At 45.3% G+C, this 20,184-nt stretch overlaps 1 protein-coding gene across 1 annotated transcript in view; it reads left to right on the top strand.

Annotated features, from left to right (window-relative positions):
- The first annotated feature begins 1,058 nt into the window (after positions 1–1,058).
- Positions 1,059–20,184, top strand: part of LOC119978162 (26S proteasome non-ATPase regulatory subunit 13-like) — a 55,948-nt gene continuing 36,822 nt past the window's right edge. The window contains exons 1-5 of the mRNA XM_038819599.1: positions 1,059–1,169; positions 4,331–4,365; positions 5,764–5,819; positions 10,036–10,079; positions 11,954–12,040. Coding sequence (XP_038675527.1) covers positions 1,059–1,169; positions 4,331–4,365; positions 5,764–5,819; positions 10,036–10,079; positions 11,954–12,040 — 333 coding nt within the window. The remainder of the gene's footprint in view (positions 1,170–4,330; positions 4,366–5,763; positions 5,820–10,035; positions 10,080–11,953; positions 12,041–20,184) is intronic.

Here is a 20,184-nt window from a genome sequence, read left to right as displayed (position 1 = left end):
CCCCCCCCTCCCGTGATCCCCTTCCCCCCTCCCGTGATCCCCGTTCCCCCCTCCCGTGATCGCCGTTCCCCCCTCCCGTGATCGCCGTCCCCCCCTCCCGTGATCCCCGTTCCCCCCCCGTCCCGTGAGCCCATTCCCCCTCCCGTGATCCCCCTTCCCCCCTCCCGTGATCCCCCTTCCCCCCTCCCGTGATCCCCCTTCCCCCCCCGTGATCCCCCTTCCCCCCTCCCGTGATCCCCCTTCCCCCCTCCCGTGATCCCCCTTCCCCCCTCCCGTGATCCCCTTCCCCCCTCCCGTGATCCCCCTTCCCCCCTCCCGTGATCCCCCTTCCCCCTCCCGTGACCCCCTTTCCCCCCTCCCGTGATCCCCCTTCCCCCCTCCCGTGATCCCCTTCCCCCTCCCGTGATCCCCCTTCCCCCCTCCCGTGATCCCCCTTCCCCCCTCCCGTGATCCCCCTTCCCCCCCTCCCGTGATCCCCCTCCCCCCTCCCGTGATCCCCTCCCGTGATCCCCCTTCCCCCCTCCCGTGATCCCCCTACCCCCCCTCCCGTGATCCCCCTTCCCCCCTCCGTGAGCCCCGTCCCCCCCCTCCCGTGAGCCCCGGCCCGCGCGCAGCCCCCCCCCCCCCCCCCGGCCCGCGCCCCACCCCACTCTTGGCCCGCGCCCCACACTCCCCCACCCCCCTTGGCCCGCGCCCCACACGAGCCCCACACCCTTGGCTCGCCCCCCCCCTCCCCCAGCCCATGCTCCACACCCACCCCTTCTCTTGGCCAGCGCCGCCCCCTTGGCCTGCGCACCCCGCTCTTGGCCCGCGCCCCCTCCCCCCTTGGCCCGCGAGCCCCCCCCCTTGCCCCGTGACTCTCCCCCCACTGCACCGCGACCCACCCTCACCGTCCCGCGAGGTCCCCCGCCACCTCCCTGCGGGCTCCCCGCGGGCCCCAGCGCCCGTTTGAATCCTCACCCCCAACCTCTTTTCCGTCCCCACTACACTCCGAGGAGATAGGGTTTGTCACACCTCTCTGTTTTACTCTGCAATTTACAATCTGTGCTACTTCCATAATGATTAATCGTATCCTCTACTGTCAATCTAGGCTCTGGCACCAGCTGACGGTGGAACTGCTGGAGTTCACACTGATTCCATGTTTCCCATCTGGTGATAACCTGTTGCAGGTATGATTATTGACATTTCAGGCTAAACTTTTAAAGGGACACAACGCAGATATTTCCTCAACAATGTAATTGTAAGAAGAACACCAGGTTAAAGCCCAACAGATGTGTTTGGAGTCACTAGTTTTTGGAACACTGCTCCTTTCTCAGGTGAGCTGTGCTCCGAAAGCTAGTGATTTGAAACAAACCTGTTGGACTTTAACCTGGTAATGTAAGACTTCTTACTGTGCTCACCCCAGTCCAACACCGGCATCTCCACATCAAAGTAATTGTGAGAGAGGAGTGAGTGGAGTTGGAGTTTTCACTGTCCTCATCTGTGAAGTGGTTACAGGTTTGCATCTCCAGTTGCAGAACATTAGAGTGTCACAGGACCATTACCATAAACAAAAACCAGAATACCACAAATACTGGAAATCTGAAATAAAAACAATAATTTCAGGAGACCGTCTGGGCCGGGCAGCATCTGTGGAGGGTGAGCATTGCACATCATCAAATGAAATGTTCTTGAACTGAAACATCAATTATTTTTCTATCTCCACTGATGCTGCCTGATCAAAGTTTTTATCTCACTTGTGTTAGTCAGTGCCACTTAACTTCCTGCTTGGTGTGTCCAACCCAAGTTTTGTCTGGTTTCTAAATCATTTCCTAACCTGTACTAAGGCCTGTTCATCCGTTGGCTAGTGATCCTTTTCATGCTAATGATGTGCCAGTATTGTTTCTCCCAATCAGGCGTAGTAGTGACCATTGCTAAACTGGAAGCTAGGTATAAAACTGTTACAGCTGCAGCATTGTTTCAAGAGCTTTTTCCCCTTCTACTGCAGGACCTCGGCAGTGTTAGCCTGTTATAAAACACAATACGTGTGCAGGAGAAAACTCTCATTATATAGACTGCATAAACAATACTCGTAGACTAGACCTCGATCTGGATGGTTAGCTAATGTTTGAATTAGATTGGTTCATTCAGAAAGCTAGAAGTTTTTGATTGATTTTGATCAAATGGTCACAGCATTTATTTATGCAGCACAGTAAAATATCCCAAGGTGCTTTACCGAAGTGAGGGCGTTAAGGGTGAGCATGTTAGGTGGGTGCGCATGGTACTGGAGACAGCACTGGGTGGGTCAGACAGCAATGTAGGGCTTCAGCCTCCGCTTGCTTTGTTTGCCAGGTTTTCCTGTTTGATTCTCTTATACACAACTGAAATGATCCTTATCAAAGTTGCAAATGACATTCTAGGTGACTGTGAGCATGGCAAGATATTCCCCCTCATCCTTCTGGACCAGTGTGAAATCTTCAATATGATTCACCATAGCATCTTCCTCTAAATCTATCTAGCTGGGTGGGATTGCATTTAACTGCATTTCTTCACTATCCAGACATAGCCAGTGTATCATCTTCAGTGACTTCTCCAGCACTGTTGCCTACCCCTGTTTTCCTAATGCCCAAAAAAATTAATCCTTAATCCCTTCTTGTCATCTACCAGCTACCTCTCAGTGACATCATCTGAAAAATCAGCGTCCTAATCTATATATACACAGCAACACTTCACTCTATCGCCATCAGCTCTCTTGACTCTTCCATTGTCACTGAATTGTCAAGCTGCTTTTCTGTCATTCATTATTGGGTGAACAGACATTGGGTGAACCTCCAATTAAATATTGTCTTTGGCCCCTGCCGCAAACTCTGTTTCCTGACCACCAGTTCAATCCCTCTCTCTAGCAACTGATGTGGCCAGCCTATTCACAACCTTAGTGCTGTGTTTGATCCTAAAGAACAAAGAAAAGTACAGCAGAGGAACAGGCCCTTCGGCCCTCCAAGCCTGTGCCGACCATGCTGCCCGACTAAACTACAATCTTCTACACTTCCTGGGTCCGTATCCCTCTATTCCCATCCTATTCATGTATTTGTCAAGATACCCCATAAATGTCCCTATCGTCCCTGCTTCCACCACCTCCTCCGTCAGCGAGTTCCAGGCACCCACCACCCTCTGTTAAAAAAATTAAAAAAACTTGCCTCGTACATCTACTCTAAACCTTGCCCCTCGCACCTTAAACCTATGCCCCCTAGTAATTGACCCCTCCATCCTGGGGAAAAGCCTCTGACTATCCACTCTGTCTATGCCCCTCATAATTTTGTAGACCTCTATCAGGTCGCCCCTCAATCTCTGCCGTTCCAGTGAGAACAAACCAAGTTTATTCAACCGCTCCTCGTAGCTAAAATGATCCTAAGATCATTCGGCCACAGATGCACTCTGCCTCTTAGACTACCTGCTTCTATCTCTGCAACATTTCTCGACTCCAATCCTGTCTCAGCATACCTGCTGCTGAAACCCCATCCATGTCTCCATTATCTCTAGACTGGACTATTCGACTCGTTGCTCCCATCTTCCAACCTACATACACTTGTGCTGATCCACAACTCTGCTGTCCGTATCTTAACTGGTGCCAGAGTCCTATCACCCATCAGCCCTATGCTTCCCGACCTACATTGGCTCCTGGACCAGCAATATATCAATTTTTAAATTCTCATTCTTCTTTCCAAATCCTTCTATGGCCTCAGACATCCCTATTTCTGTAACCTCTTGCAGTCCAACAAGTCTTTAAGATTCTTTGTGTTCCCCCAGTTCTATCCTCTTCTGCAATCCTGATTTTAATCACTCCACGACTGCTGGCAGCACCTTCAGCCACAACAGCCCTAATCCCTAGATTTCCTTTTCCAAACCTCTCCATATCTGTGTTTCCTCCTATAAGATGCCCATTAAAACTTGCCTCTCTGACCAAGAGACTCTCCTGATAGCTTTTTATGTTACTTGATGTCAAATTTTGTGAATGCTTCTGTTATGCACAAAAGGGCATTTTGCTATCTTAAAGGCACTGTGTAAATTAAAGCTGTTTATAGGAAATATTAGTTTCAATATCAACATAGCCCGTTGGTAGAATTAAATTTGCAGATTGGAATGACTTAATTTTGTTAGGTTTTCATCAGCTTTTGATTATTATAATTATTTTTTGTCGTATGGCATTGATGTTTAGTAACTCCGGATAAAAGCAGTAGCTGTACAAACATGACCGGCTGTGAGAAGCCTGCCTACAGAACAGTAACATTCATTCATATCACATGTATATGCTCCAAATGTAACATTGCCTTTTTTTTCTAATCTTTTGCAGTTATATGAACACTTCATAAGTGACTTTGAACATAGGTAAGCATTTTGCAAGATCATGCAGGCCTGGGACATGATTGCAGACAAGTCAAATTTAGCAGTTCTGGAATGTATGATCTTTTTCTAAGAGTTTTAAAAATGAGCTGAGTTTAGACCTTTGGAGCCTGTGTTCCTGACTAGAAGCATCGATGAGAATTAATAGGACTCTGGTGACTATAAAGTATCAGTGTTGGTGTGGTGCACAGTTGGGTGGTTGTTAACTCTAGTTTGTGGTATTCACCCCAGTTAAAGATGTAATGGGAGTAGAATGACCTTTAGAATCAATGGTAAAAGGGCACCAAGGGAAATGTGAATGTTACAATAATAACAGGGCATTCTTAATAGATGCTCAAAATGAAAGTAAAATGCACTTGAAATTCTTGGACTATGGAAGAAAGGAAGGGCAAGTTAATATTTTGGACAGATTCCCATTGCCTTATCTCTTCTATGGCTCTCTATTCATTCATGTAGTGTGAACATTGCAAACAAGACTGGCATTTATTGCCTGTACACCCTGCTGCTGTTGAGAAAGTGGTGGCAGCCATTGTCATGAATCACTGCAGTCATGTGGTGATTGTGCCCCCATCGTGCTGTTAGCGAGTGCCAGGATTTAGATTGACCAATGATGGATGAATGGACAATAGATCCTTTCTACTCAGTCTGAGCCCCTCATAATTTTGTCCGCCTCAGTTAAATCTCTCAGCCACCTCTTCCAAATAAAATAATCCCAGCCTATCCAATCTTTCCTCCTAGCTAAAGATCTCCACTCCAGGTCTGGCAACATCATTGTAACTCTCCTTTGGAATCTCTTTAGTGTGATCACATCTTTCCAGTACTCCAACTTTGGAAGTTTTAACATACCTTTATGTATCGCAAATACCTTCTTGACCACTTTATCTAGCTGTCCAGCCATCTTCAGAGACTGAGCATGCACTCTTCCTCAAAGCTTCTCCAAATCCTACCACTCATTGAACATTCCCTTGCCTTGTTTCTCCTTCCCAAATGTATTACTTCATACTGATTGAATTCTATTTGTCATTTTTTACCCATTATTTCCAGCAATCTACAGAAAACCACAGCTAATTTTCATAACAAGTGAAAACTTAATCATGCCTGCAAATGTTGCCCACATCTCAAAAACATAAGCAAACTCCCAGATGGTAGCATAGCACTCCCTACTGCAGCTGACTTCAGGATATACTCAGTGCTGCCAGTCGCTGCCTACTTGAGAGCTGCCTTTCAAATGAGTGCCATGATTTAGCAAAATGGCCAGGGGATTGATTTGTGGCCAATCCAAAGATTTTATTTCCATTTATTCTGAAGTGGTTGTATCCAGTAGTCAACACAGAAGGTTCCCTATTATAACACTAATTCTGGAATTAATGTTCACTCACACAGAATAAACCCATTGTCCTTGGTGGAAATTATTCTACGTGTGGTTCGACAGATGAATGGTATGTTTCTTAACTCCATTTTGGTGTATCTGTTTGTCCTGGTGCTTTGTATATTACCTTGTCAACCTCACAGATGTGTGTTCGCCCCCACCCCCATATTGTAATGATTTTAATTCATAGTGTGAATGTCCTGAGTTAATGAAAATTTGCCCTGAAGTGGGGCAAGTTGAGGGGGATGGTTTGTGTTTTTGCAGTGTTTGTTTTAACAGGCTGTGAGAGGCCACAATATCATTGTGCATTAAATTTACTATATTGTCTGCCTGTCTTGGATGTAGTTCACTCTTTCACCTGGGGAAGGAGCTGCGCTCCGAAAGCTCATGTTTGAAACAAGCCTGTTGGACTTTAACCTGGTGTTGTAAGACTTCTTACTGCACTCTTTTAGAGGCAGGACCCTCCCAGTATGAATTTCTGCCATATCTGGAGCACTATTCCATTTACAGTAATTGGCCACTTGTGGCTAATTGTGTTTCTGACCAGTAAGTTTTAAAAAAAATAAGAGATGCCATTGTTGGTCATGTGGTCTCTATGTGCATTGCATTGGTGTGAAGATAAGGACATAACGAAACAGGAGCACGAGTACACCATACAGACCATTAAACCTGAATCATTCAATATAATTGTGGCTGATCTCTGGCTCGACTCCACTTCTCACTTGCTCACTTAGATTGTTGGTCTCTTCAGGAATCTATCTTTCCCAGCTTTAGATATACTCTTTCAAGCAACTGCAACCTCTGGAGTTGAGAATTTCAAAGATTAACAACCCTTGAGTAAAGAAACTTTTCATCTTGGTCTGCTATGATCCCTTATCGTGATAACTGTGAATTTTAATCTGGGTTTGTTTGTTGGTAACATACTGAGATGAAAAGCAGAGAGGGCAACATTTTTGTTCATTTGAGTGCTTTAATTCCTTGGTTACTGGCTGTTGGTAAATGTTTATATGTTATTAAGATCTCTGACCAAACCCTAAAACCGCAGTATTTTATATTAATTTTGAGGAAAGGACACCTCACTCCAGGAATGATTTCAAGCAAAATAGGGATACTAAATGCGAATGGATTTGAGAAGAATGTTAAAATTGAGGTGTAGCTGTACCTGTGCCTTATGTTCCTTGGGAGCAATGAAGGTTAAAAATAAACCAGTAGACCTTTTTGACATGAACTTTGCTCTCTGAAGGGGCTGACTATTACTCACGTTTTTGTCCTGGGGCACTCTTTGCACACCAATTTCCCTTTTCGTATGACCCTTGACCATGCATAAGCTGCTAATCTCAAAGTATACAGCATGATCACTAGCTAATACAGTAGTCCCCCGTTATACCGCGGGTGTTTGGGTCCAAGACAGCCACCCGCGTTGTATCCGAGCCGTGGATTCCAAGATGGTGGATATCCAAATGAATGAACGAGAGGAAACATCGCTGACTGTGCTGAACGTTGCTGAATGGAAGGGCGTTTTAAATAAAAAACATCAAAGTTCGTTCAAGTCTTAAATCAAGTTTTAAATTTATTAAAATATATACAATAATATATACATACAATAATATACTTAAAATTGTACTTACAAGCATATTTTTAAAAATCATTTTAAAAAGTCTGAGTTTCTTCTGGCACATCCCCTTCCTCATCTTGACTTGTGCTTGCCTCTGGAGGTTCTTCAGTTGTAGGATGTATATGGGGTCGAAGTCCTGTTGCTCTGTGTATGCTATGAGCCACTTCAGGTGCGTGATGGCATCCGAGTGGCTCTTTGCCACTGTGGGCTGGGGTTCTTCTTCTTCTTCTGCCTCCTCTTGGGTGACCTGGTCGATGATCTCCTCCTCTGTGAATGTTTCTGCGGGTGCCATGTCGTCCTCTGCTGCTGACCACCTGTTCACCCAATCCTGGAGTGTTAGGTTCTCATCCAGGTGGTCCTCTAGCCTCTCCTCAGCTGCCCTGGTCTCTGCTTCAGTAAAGCCTACGAAGTCCTCTTCATCCGGGTAATGTTGGGGTCGTGGGAGTGCTGCTCCTAGGGCCTTGTTCCAGCAGTTGCCGATGGTCTTCTCCGTCACAGCTCCCCAGGCCTTCCCTGCCAGATAACAGGCATCCTTGATGGTGATAGCTTTCAGGTAATCTGGGACAGTGAGAGGAGAGTCTATCATTTCCAGGATCAGTTCCTTTTTGTACACAGACTTGAAGGTCTGAATGGTGCCAGCATCACATGGCTGGATCTTGCTGGTGGTGTTCTTTGGGAGATAGAACACTTGGATCTGCCCATCACTGGTCTTGAGAACATCTCCCTGAGGGTGGGCTGAGCAGTTGTCCAGTAGGAGTGTGGCCTTCTGCGGTAAGTTGCGGGCTCTAAGGTGGTCCCTGACACTGGGTACGAAGAACTTGAAGAACCACTCCTCAAATAAGGAAGCTGTCATCCAGGCTTTGCCAGAGTTCCGGTAGGTAATGGGTAGGTTCTCCATGTTGATGTGGTGAAAACATCTAGGAGACTTGAATTTGCCCACAATCAATGGCTTCAGCTTGTGTGTTCCCTTGGCATTGCTGGCAAACAAGATGGTGAGCCTGTTCTTGGCTTGCTTGTACCCCAGAGTCTTGTGGGCATCATCCTTGACAGCTAGGGTCTTGTCAGGCAGCATCTTCCAGTAGAGCCCTGACTCATCTGCATTGTAGAGTTGCTCTGGGGTCAGCTCCTCTTGCACCATGTAGTTCTTGAGGATGTCGGGAAAGGCTGCTGCTGCTCCTGAGTCGGCGGATCTCTGTTCACCACTGATGGTAACTGCACTTATCCCATGTTTTTTCTGGAACCGATGGAGCCAACCCTTGCTGGCTACGAAATTGCTGTCCTCTGGGTGGAGCTGGTGATGGAACTTCTCAGCCTGAGTCTTGATGATAGGTCCAGATAGGGGGGTGCCACCAGACTGTTCCTGGACAAACCAGGTGAACACAGCCTTCTCTAAGTTACTGTCACTAGCTTTCCTTGCCTTTTTCCTGGTAAGCCCTTCACTCTGAGAAACTGTCCCAACATATGTTCTTAAATTGGGCTCATCTTTCACCCACCCACGGAGGGTTGACTCTGGTACACCAGTCTCTCTGGATAATTTTGCCTTCGTTTCCCCGTTTCGAAGCCGGTCTATCAAATGTATCTTTTGCTTCACTGTGTAAGACTTGCGCTTAAACATTTTGAACGACAGTAACTGAACTCGAGGATACCTGCACTGGAAAAGGTATCCCTTTTATGGCTGGGTAATCGGGCTAATCGGTCGCGGCTAATCGTTCTACAGTAATCATCGCTGCTAATCGGTCTAATCATCGCGGGTAATCATCGCTGCTAATCGGTCTAATCATCGCGGGTAATCATCGCTGCTAATTGGTCTAATCATCGCGGCTAATCATCGCGGCTAAAAAAGGTGCTGTTTCAAAAAGAGTTTAAAATGAGTCAAGTAAGTTGGGGTCCATAAGCCCCCCCCCCCCGCCGTATATCGCGAACCGCGGTATTGCGGAGCGCGGTATAACGGGGGACTACTGTAGTTGGTATGAGAACCTGAAAGATTTATTTTCCTCCTTCTGCAGCCCTCCCCTCAGTCCAGAGGTGTGAGAAGCAGTTATCAAATTCCTCCTGCTAAGATCAGTTAGCTAAACACAGCCAGCTGCTGTTGAGGCAGTAGGAATGGGCAGTTATTTCAGTTACAGAAGGTGCATTAAAGCCTGTAAACATCAAACATTATCTCACCATTCCTGCTGCTTTGGTAAATTAGTTATTGGTCAGTACTGCACGGAGTCAATTATCCATGCCATTGGCCCATCTGAGCCATGACAGCTATTGAGGTGCAGCAATCTGTTTTTGAATGCTGAGACACTTGCAGATTGGAAGGAGAAACTATTCTGAATTCCTACTACTTGTGTAATCCATTGAATCCTGCTGGAACGTGCATGTCTGTGAAGGTTGAGTGTGTGTGTTGGAGGGGAGAGTGGCTGTGTGCAGTGGGACCCTGAATTACCTGTCATGGGTGGGTGGTGACAGATAAACTTTGCATCAAATAATATTTCTGCCGCTTCTCTCATTTGGGAGTTAAATGTGGCATTACATCATAAATATGTTGAATCATTTTGTGTAAAATCCTTCACAATAGAATGGATGGTTTGTGGTAAGGGACCAATGAAAGTGTTAATTGGCGACCACCCTGCAAATTGGAGATTTGCACCTTGACTTTGGTTTTTTTATATTTCTTCCTCAGATGCACAAATGGCTTTAAATCTACTTGAAAAGACATGGGAGAAGGTAAGGTGAAGAAGGCAGTATTAAACTGCTTCAGTACTTTAACATCCAATTTATACTGTACTTCAAACTGTACTTGATTTTAAAGCTTTCCGAATCGTGTGTTGCATGCTCACTGAATCAAAGAATACTTGTACAAAAGCCAAATACTGCAGATGCTGGAAATTCAAAATAAAAACAAAATGCTGGTCGGGTTATATTTCTGGAGAGAGAAACAATCAATGTTTTACTTCGATCTTTCATAAGAACTGGGCAAAGTTAGAAATGTAATAGCTTTTAAGGAAGTGAACCAAAGGGAAGGTCTGTGATAGGGTGGAAGATGTGAGAGATTAAATGGGAAAAGAGTTGGTGGTGCAAGGCCAAAGGGAGTGGTATATAAGGCAAGTAAGTGGGATTAGATAGTGGTTCCAGGGAGACTTGGGATTGTGTATAGTTTCATCGGGACTAGAGGTGGGTCAGATACGGTTCCATACAGAACGGGAATGGGTCCGGTTTGGTTATGGTTCCACAGAGACAGAGTTGGTCAGATTTAGATAAGCTTCCAAGCGAACTGGAGTAGTTCAGATTTGGGTAAGATTCCACGAGGAATTCAAATGCCGATTCCTGGATTTGTGCTTGGAAATTGGCAAAGCAAGGAATTACGGCGTGGCAGTTCTGCTAAGGCCCACAGGGAGTGGAAGGCTGTATGGGGTGGGGTTGATGGGTACGGTATGGATTACCAGCAGAAATAGAACAGTTAGGAGATCCCATTGGAAGGGAGAAGGTGGGCGGTTAAATTTTAGGAAACCAATAACTGGGCAAATGAAGTTGTGAATGGGTGGACATCTGTCCCAGGGCTTCAAGCTAGAATTCTAGAAGTGAAGATCCACTTACACTCCTGTTTCTGAGAAACTGAAAGGTTAAGTATAATGGCAAGTGTCCAAACCTCCAGCATCAACTAGAACCTAGGAGTCATGATGTGGAGATGCCGGCTTTGGACTGGGGTGAGCACATTAAGAAGTCTTAAAACACCAGGTTAAAGTCCAACAGGTTTGTTTCAAACACTAGCTTTCGGAGCACTGCTCCTTCCTCCGGTGAATGAAGAGGTATGTTCCAGAAACATATACAGGAAAGGATGTCCCGAAGCGCGGTACATTGGCGAGACCATGCAGCCGCTGCGACAACGAATGAACGGACATTGCGCGACAATCACCAGGCAGGAATGTTCCCTTCCAGTCGGGGAATACTTCAGCAGTCATGGGCATTCAGCCTCTGATCTCCGGGTAAACGTTCTCCAAGGCGGTCTTCAGGATGCACGACAACGCAGGATCGCCGAGCAGAAATTTATAGCCAAATTCGCACACATGATTGCGGCCTCAACCGGGACCTGGGATTCATGTCGCATTACATTCATCCCCCACCATCTGGCCTGGGCTTGCAAACTCCTACCAACTGTCCTGGCTTGAGACAATTCACACCTCTTTAACCTGGGGTTACCCCTATCTCTAGATCTGGAAAGACTTGATTACCTGCAAATGCTCGCACTCTAAGCATTGTCTGGCATCTTTGAATTTGTCTATATATATGTTTCTGGAACATACCTCTTCATTCACCTGAGGAAGGAGCAGTGCTCCGAAAGCTGGTGTTTGAAAAAAACCAGTTGGACTTTAACCTGGTGTTGTAAGACTTCTTACTAGACCCTGGGAGTGATAGAAATAACATGCATGACCTTCCTGTCAGCATTGGAAGTTTTTTATATTTATAGATAAGATTACAGAGCATGTGCATGTACTAACTTTATTTAAGAAATCAGACAAAAATGTCTTGGAGAGATTCCAAAGCCACCCATGTGAAGTGTCCCAAGAACTGATGGCAACCTTTTGTCTTTGATCTAACAGGTGAAGGGCAATGATGAAGCCATGATTCTCTGTAGGACTGCTATTGCTGCTATTAAAATCAAAATTGGAGACCTCCAGGAAACCAAGGTACCACGGAATCATAGAACCATAGAATCCTACAGTGCAGAAGGAGGCCATTCGGCCTATTGAGTCTGGACCAACCCTCTGAAAGAGCACTCTGCTTAAGCCCACTCCCCTGCCCCATCCCCGCAACCCTACTGAACCTGCACATCTTTGGACCATGGGGTGAAACCGGAGCACCCGGAGAAAACCCACCAGACAAGGGAAGAAAGTGCAAACTCCCAAGGTCAAATTGAACCCAGGTCCCTGGTGCTTCTGAGGCAGAGGTGCCAACCACTGTGCCACTCTGGACGTACGAATTCTGCAGCAGGTGGTCAGAGCTGGAGAGAAAGCCAGTGTCCATCTTGCGCAGGAGTAAATGGAGTACGATTTGAAATGGAATATCAGTGCTTCTTTGCTAATTGTGAATGGAAGGGCACACCCAAGAGAGACAAATGGGGTTATTTGCTTTATTTGTGCGGATGTGAATGGATGTTCTTACGGTGGGAGATGATTGAGACATAGAGGCCTGACAATGATATGCTAATGTATGGAAATGAGGTTCCTGATGGTGACTATCAGGAAACGCGTTACGTCACTGGAGGGGGAAGGGGAAAATTGCATCATACTTTATGTCTGCGTGAAATGCAATTTGGATTTCACGCATGATTTTCTGCTCCCGTCACTGATACTGTCAGAAGAAAACGGGAGCGGAAAATCTTAACCAAAGTAATCATTTAGCTTCTCTGCCGTTTCTCTATCACCATGTCAAGTTCGCCTGACTCAGCCTGTAAGACAACCACATTTGCCCAAAAATTGTCCTTAGTGTCCAAAATTGCCCTTAGTGTTGAGTGGGGTTACTGGGTTATGGGGATAGGGTGGAGGTGTGGACTTTGGGTAGGGTGCTCTTTCCAAGAGCTGGTGCAGACTCGATGGGCCGAATGGCCTCCTTCTACACTAAATTCTATGTTTAAAAAAAAAACCGGAGCACCCGAAGGAAACCCACCCAGACACTGGGAAAACGTGGAGACAGTGATCCAAGCTGGGAATCGAACCTGGGATCCTGGAGCCGTGAAGCAACTGTGCCAACCACTGTGCTACCATGCTGCCCAATAACACCTAAGTTCTCCTTTAAAAGACCTACTTTACTAAAAAAGATTCAAAATTACAGCCAGAACAACGCATTAATAATGCTGCAAGAGATTATATGGGAAATTAAATCTGAGTTGATTAGATCAGTCATACCATACTGATTCGGGTACCAATTGTCTTTTCACAACATCGTATATGTGCTTTTCAGAGTGCATCTGGATGTTATATTAACAGGACCCTAGGAATTTTTAATGCAAAATGTTCATAGTATAGTGACTTATTTGTCTAATACTATGGAGTAAAAGGCCACCTTTAACCGTTAACCTTCCATGACTTGCTATAGCCTTTGCACAAGCACCATGTTCAGACCTGCTTCTATCAGACCTGCTTCTGTTTCCTATGGCTCATTCTACAAGTCTCTTGACTATCATCCTGAACCTGCAAGCCTCCTTTCAGAGCCATCATTCATATTCACCTGAAATTGGTTATTTATGCTACAAACTAATTGACTTTTATTCCAGCAAGCATTTGGAAAAGATAATAGTCAATTTTGAGTTTGGTCAAGTTATAGCAAATCTATATTCTTACAGAGGAATAATTAATCTTGTATTAAAGATTAGAGTGATCATAACATGGGAGTTTAATGTTTAGGTTGAGGGTGAGAAATGTGTGTCTAAAACTAGTGCCGTAAACCCAAAGGGTATGAAGACAGCATTTGCTAAAGTGAGCCATGAAAATAGGTTAAAAGTGATGGCGAAGCAATGACAGATATTTAAGGAGATATTCCATTAAGACAAATACTCCATGAGAATGATGCACCATCGTGACTAAATACGGAAGATAGGAAATTGAAAGAAAAGGCATCCAGCGCAGCAGATTTGTGGTAGCCCAGAAAATGTAACATTTTTGAAAGGAGCAAAGTATGTCTTTAAAAAAGTTACAGTATGAGAGAAAACAAGCAAGAAATATAAGAACAAACAGTGAAAGCTTTTACGAGTATGTAAAAAGGAACAGTAGTTAGTGAGGTTGGTCCCTTAAGAGGGTGCAACTGGGGAATTAATCATGGGAAACAAGGCAATGGCTGAGAAAACTTATTTTGTATTTGCCTTAACCATAGAAGACACACACAAAAATCACAATAATAAAATTATGGAACAAAAGGAGGAACTTGAAACAATCACTCGGAGGAAAAAGCACTGAATGACTGAATAGGAGGAAAGGCTGATATGTCCCCTGGACCTGATTGTCTGCACACTAGGGTCTGAAAAGAGGTGGTAACAGAGACAGTGGATGCAATGGTTGTAATCCTTCAAAATTTCCAGGTTCCAGCAGTTAAGAAGCCACAAAAGTAACACCTCTATTCAAGAAAGGAGGGCGGCCGAAAGCAAATAATTCTAGCCACTTAGCGTAAAGGTTATCATTGGGAAAATGCTAGAATCTATTATTTAAGAGGTAACAGCACGATATTTAGAAAATCATAATAATCTTTATGAAAGACTAATTGCATTTGATAAATTTGGGCAAAAATTTGGCAGATGGAGTACAATGTGGGAAAATATGAAATTGTCCACTTTGGTAGTAAGAATATAAAAGCAAAAAATTATTTAAATGGAGAGAGATTTCAAACTCCTGTGGTTGAGGTGCCGATTCCATAAGTAATTAGAAAGACATGAAATTAGGGCAGCACGGTGGCGCAGTGGTAGCACTGCAATTTCACGGCGTCGAGGTCCCAGGTTTGATCCCGGCTCTGGGTCACTGTCAATGTGGAGTTTGCACATTCTCCCTGTGTTTGTGTGGGTTTCGCCCCCACAACCCAAAGATGTGCAGGGTAGGTGGATTGAACACTATAAATTGCCCCTTAAGTGGAAAAAATGAATTGGGTACTCTAAATTTAAAAAAAAAATAAAGAAAGAAAGACATGAAATTAGAAAGACATGAGGAATAGTTGGTCTTTATTGCAAGGGGTGGAGCATGAAATTGGAAAGACTTATTACAACTGTCGTCATCTTCTTCGGTGATCACTCTAACGAGTATGATTGTCCACTTAAGATACTCCGTATTACTGGTCAGGGGTTCTGTGGATTATTGCATGGCTGATGAGCCCGATGCTAGAGCCACATCTTCGCCAGCACAGTTGATAGGTGTTTCCGGGAGATAGGATAGGTCCTTGGATTCTGGATCACTAGTATTCCTTTCTAAGGCTCCTTTTCCAGGCCTCCTCTTGCCATTGCGTGTCCTTGAAGAATTTTATCCCTTTAGTCAGCAGGTTCCTCTAATTAAATCACTTCTGAGCAAGGATCTTCCAGGCGTTGACACCTTTGTTGCCTGAGAGAAAAGGTGGCTCCTCGGTTAGGGAAAATGTTCCACGTTTTGGTAGTGTTTCTCCACTGACTTTGATAGAAACATAGAAAAAAATTAGGAGCAGGAGGAGGACATTCGGCCCTTCAAGCCCCCTCCACCATTCATTATGATCATGGCTGATCATCCAACTCAATAGCCTAATCCTGCTTTACCCCATATCCTGTAGAAACATAGAAAAAATTATATTTTTTATGTATAATATTTATATATTATATAATTAATAATTATATACAATATATAATAAATAATTGATTGTGGTAGAGTCCGGATCTTGCCCTGGGGTGAGTTGGTAAAGCACTTGGGCCTTCTTGAGGTTGAGGCTGAGACCGAATCTTTGGTTTGCTCCCGCGAAGGGGTCAAGCATGGTTTGGAGATTCTCTTCTGAGAGTGAGATGGCGATGTCATCTGCATATTGAAGCTCCAGGAGCGATGTTGGTGTTGTTTTCCTCTTGGATTTCAACTGTTTGAGGTTGAAAGGTTTTCTGTCCATCCTGTAGCTGATATCCACTCCATCATGAAACTTGTTCTTGACAGAGCAGCACAGGAGCACAGTGGTTAGCACTGTTGCTTCACAACATGTTCGATTCCCAGCTTGGGGCACAGTCTGTACGGAGTCTGCACGTTCTCCCCGTATCTGAGTGGGTTTTCTCCGGGTGCTCGGTTTCCAAGTCCTGAAAGATGTGCTTGTTAGGTGAATTGGACATTCTGAATTCTCCCTCCGTGTACCCGACCGAACAGGCACCGGAATGTGGCGACTAGGGGATTTTCAAAGTAACTTCATTGCAGTGTTAATGTGAGCCTCCTTCTTACAATAATAAAGATTATTACAAGGTGAAGGATAGGATAGTGGCGATGAAGATGGTGAAAAGGAGGGGGGCGATGACACATCCCTGATTGACTCCAATCTTGACCTTGAAGGTTTCTCTTTTATTTCCATCGGTGAGGACTGTTGCCGATATTTTGTTGTGGAAGAGTCGAAGGATGTTGATGCATTTCTCTGAACAAAAGCCTTGGTCAGATCGATGAACGCCTGGAGAGTGGTTGATGTTGCTCCTGGCATTTCTCTTGAAATTTCTGAGCAGTGAAAATCACGTTTGGTGTTCCACAGTTTGGATGGAAGCCACACTGGCTTTTTGGAACAATTTCTTCAGAGATTGAAGAAATGGAAATGGAGAGTAAAGAGATTCCTCAATAGTTCGCACAATCCGTTTTGTCTCCTTTCTGAAAGATGGTGGCGATGACAGTATTCTTGAGGTCAGCATCAATTTCTTTTGTGTCCCAGATTTTCAGGAACAACTGATTGAGAGGACGTGTAATCTCTTCTCCCCCAAGTTTATCCAAAATATCCACTGGAATTCCCTCCATTCCTGCAACTTTTCCAATCTTGACATGTTTAATGTCGGCATTGACTTAGTCCACACTTGGTGCGAGTCCGAGATAATCTTTGATGGGGAGATGGCAGATTTTCTCAAACAGGTCCTTATGATTTAGGAGTTCTTCAAAGTGTTCTCTCCATCGAAGGCTGATGCTTTCTCTGTCTCTCAAGAGGGTTCCGTCTTTACTCTGCACTGGCATGAGGCCCAGGGTATTGGGTGCATACATTGCCTTGGTGGCACTTAAGCCCTGGGTGTCATGCTTGTTGGTGAGGAATTGCAGCTCCTTTGTTTTCTCAGTCCACCATTGGTCCTTGATTTTCCTAGTTCTTCTTTGTATCTTCACCTTTGCTGTTTGATGAGCTCTCCTCTTTGCCTTGCTGGTTAAGTTGTTTTTCCAGGCGTGGAGAACTTTCCTCTTCTTGTCGATGTGGTCAATCTCGCCGAATCAATCTTGGTGTTTTCCTGGTCTTGTAGCTGATGCTTTCTTCACAGCTTGAGAAGATGGGTGTCTTCAGCTCTTTCCAGTTTCCCTCCACTCCATTTGGATATTTTGGAGAAGACATAGAACATAGAACAGTACAGCACACACACCCCCCCCCTTTACTTTTTTTATTAGGACACTACGGGCAATTTAGCATGGCCAATCCACCTAACCCGCACATCTTTGGACTGTGGGAGGAAACCGGAGCACCCGGAGGAAACCCACGCACACAGGGGGAGGACGTGCAGACTCCACACAGACAGTGACCCAGCCGGGAATCGAACCTGGGACCCTGGAGCTATGAAGCATTTATGCTAACCACCATGCTACCCTGCTGCCAGAAGAAAAAGACATTGTTGGAAGTTCACGAGCATGCTTAGCTCTTGAAGCCACTCAATGTTGATCTTTTTTTTGAGCTGCTTCTTCATCTTCCTCTGCTTCTAGTGGAGTTTGATGGCCATCGCGAAGCGGATGAACAAGTGGCCTATCCAGCAGTCATCTGCACTGGTCATTGCGTTGGTGCTGAGGGCATTCTTTTGGTCTTGGGATCGGATGATGCCGAAGTCGATCCTGTGCTAGTGCTTTGATCGTGGATGTCTCCGGGAAGTCTTGAACTTGTCATTTTGTTGGACCAGTGTGTTAGTGATGATAAGCTTGTGTTCTGCGCATTTTGTGAGCAGGGGAGCCCCATTGGAGCTGCAATTCCCAACTCCTTCCTTTCCGATGGTATCTTTCCAGAGATGTGTCCTTTCTAACCTTGGCGTTGAATTCCCCAGGGAGGATGATCTTCCTTAGGAATGATGTGAAATGCCGGTGTTGGACTGGGGTGGGCACAGTAAGAAGTCTTACAACACCAGATTAAAGTCCAACAGGTTTGTTTTGAATCACTAGCTTTCAGAGCGCAGCTCCTTCATCGGGTGAGTCACCTGATGAAAGAGCTGTGCTCCGAAAGCTAGTGATTTGAAACAAACCTGGTGTTGTAAGATTTCTTACACTCCAACATTCCTGAGGAACAGCATGGTGTCCAGTTGGAGTAGAAGCCACCTTTTGACTTCTCATCATTGGCATCAAGGATTGGGGCGTAGGCAAACTCGCGACTGTTGCCTGCTGGTTCTTGGCAAACTGTAGGCGAAGGGTCATGAAGCGCTCGTTGATGCCAATAGGGGGCTCACAGTCAGTTGATGAGTTTGCTCTTAATGACAAATTCAATTCCATGAGTCCTGGGCTGATCCTCGGGTCTTCCTGGACAGAAGTAGGTAGAACCACTGCCATCTTCCCTCGGTTCCCCTTCGCCTTCTCTTCAGGTCTTTTGCAGGGCAGTGAGTCGATGTTGAAGTGCCTGGCTTGTCTGCAGTTTTCTCTTCCAGTTGATTGTTTTGCTCATTTTCCATGTACATTCCAGGTTCCGAAATCGAGTTAACTTTTCTGACTGCAGATAGATGAGCCTGCTGGATGTTGTTTTCCTGCCAGGTTGGAGATGAAGCAGACTATTTTTAGAGCACCTTTTCTAGCTTCCCCATGAGGGGTGAGCAGAGTGGATCCTGAAGAGTCATGAAGGAAGCTGCCGAAACCCCCTCCTGTTCCTATTCCAAGAGCGAGACGACTGAATCAACCGCCTATGTACCAGTCCGAAGCTAGGGACTTCTTGATCCCACGATCCTGCCCACGTCACCTGATCGCCACAGGGCTTATCTGTATGTTGCTTTCCTCTTGGTAGACGCCTGGTGTGGGAGATCTATTGACATGGTTATGCCATTGCACATCAACAGACACATGGTCCCTGAAGAAGATAGGCCTAATTCAAGTTGACAATTGGTGATCTCCAATCTGTAGCCTTCATATGCCATTGCAGCTGTTGATACCATCCGAGTATATTCCACCTGATTCACTGTTGAGGACTTGTCTTGGAATGTACTTTGTCTGGTTCCTCCCCTCCGACCTTGACCGTCATGGATGACCATGCCAGAAGTTTAAGACTCCCAACGGCATTGCTCTCTGCATCAATAAATACATTCAAGCTCTCCACCATGGCAAGGTAACAATCCAAAGAAAGGGTTAGAACTGTACAGAGCATTGGTGAGATCATACCTAAACTACTATTTACAATTTTGGTCTCCTTGCTTCAGAAGGGATATATTTACGTTTGAAGCAGTTCAAGAGGCTGTTAGCTCGGCCGATTCCTGGAATTAAGGTGTTTTCTTAATGAGGAAAGGTTGAGCAGGTTGGCCCTATGTTATTGGAGTTTAGAAAATGACAGGGCAGATGCTAAGAGGATATTTCCCCTGTGGAGGAATTTAGAATTAGGGGGAACAGTTTAAGGATAAGGCATCTCCCATTTAATTTGGAAATGAGGAGGATATTCTCTGAGAAACATGGATCTTTGGAATTGTCTTCCACAGAGAGCACAAGAGGCTGGGCCTTTGAAAATATTCTCAGCCGAGTTGAGTAGATGTTTGATGTACAAGGCAGCGGAGGTTTATTTGGGACAGGAAAGAAAGTGGAGTTAAGGCCACAACAAGATCAACCATGATCTTATTCAATTCAAAGGTGGAGCAGGGTCATTGCGCAAAATAGCCTACTCCTGCTTCTATTATGGTATTATCTTGCGCTTGATGTGAGTTAGGTTAAAATTGGCAGTTTTGGATGAGCTCAGGTTAACAAAGGGTTCAAGGTGGGAGGCTGGCCAGGAGAGCATTAGAAAATTGTGCAGAGGTAAGAAAGACGTGGAGGAGTGTTTCAGTTGAGGCAGGGACAGAGATGGACAATGTTATGGATGTGGAAGTGGCAATTTTGGTGATGCAGAGAATCTGGGGTTGGAAGTTTAGCTTGGGGTCAAGTAGGATGTCACGCTTGTAGTCCTA

The sequence above is a fragment of the Scyliorhinus canicula genome, chromosome 15 (genome assembly GCF_902713615.1).
Source record: "Scyliorhinus canicula chromosome 15, sScyCan1.1, whole genome shotgun sequence".
Classification (NCBI taxonomy): Eukaryota; Metazoa; Chordata; class Chondrichthyes; order Carcharhiniformes; family Scyliorhinidae; genus Scyliorhinus; species Scyliorhinus canicula.
This window is presented reverse-complemented; position numbering and strand designations above follow the sequence as displayed.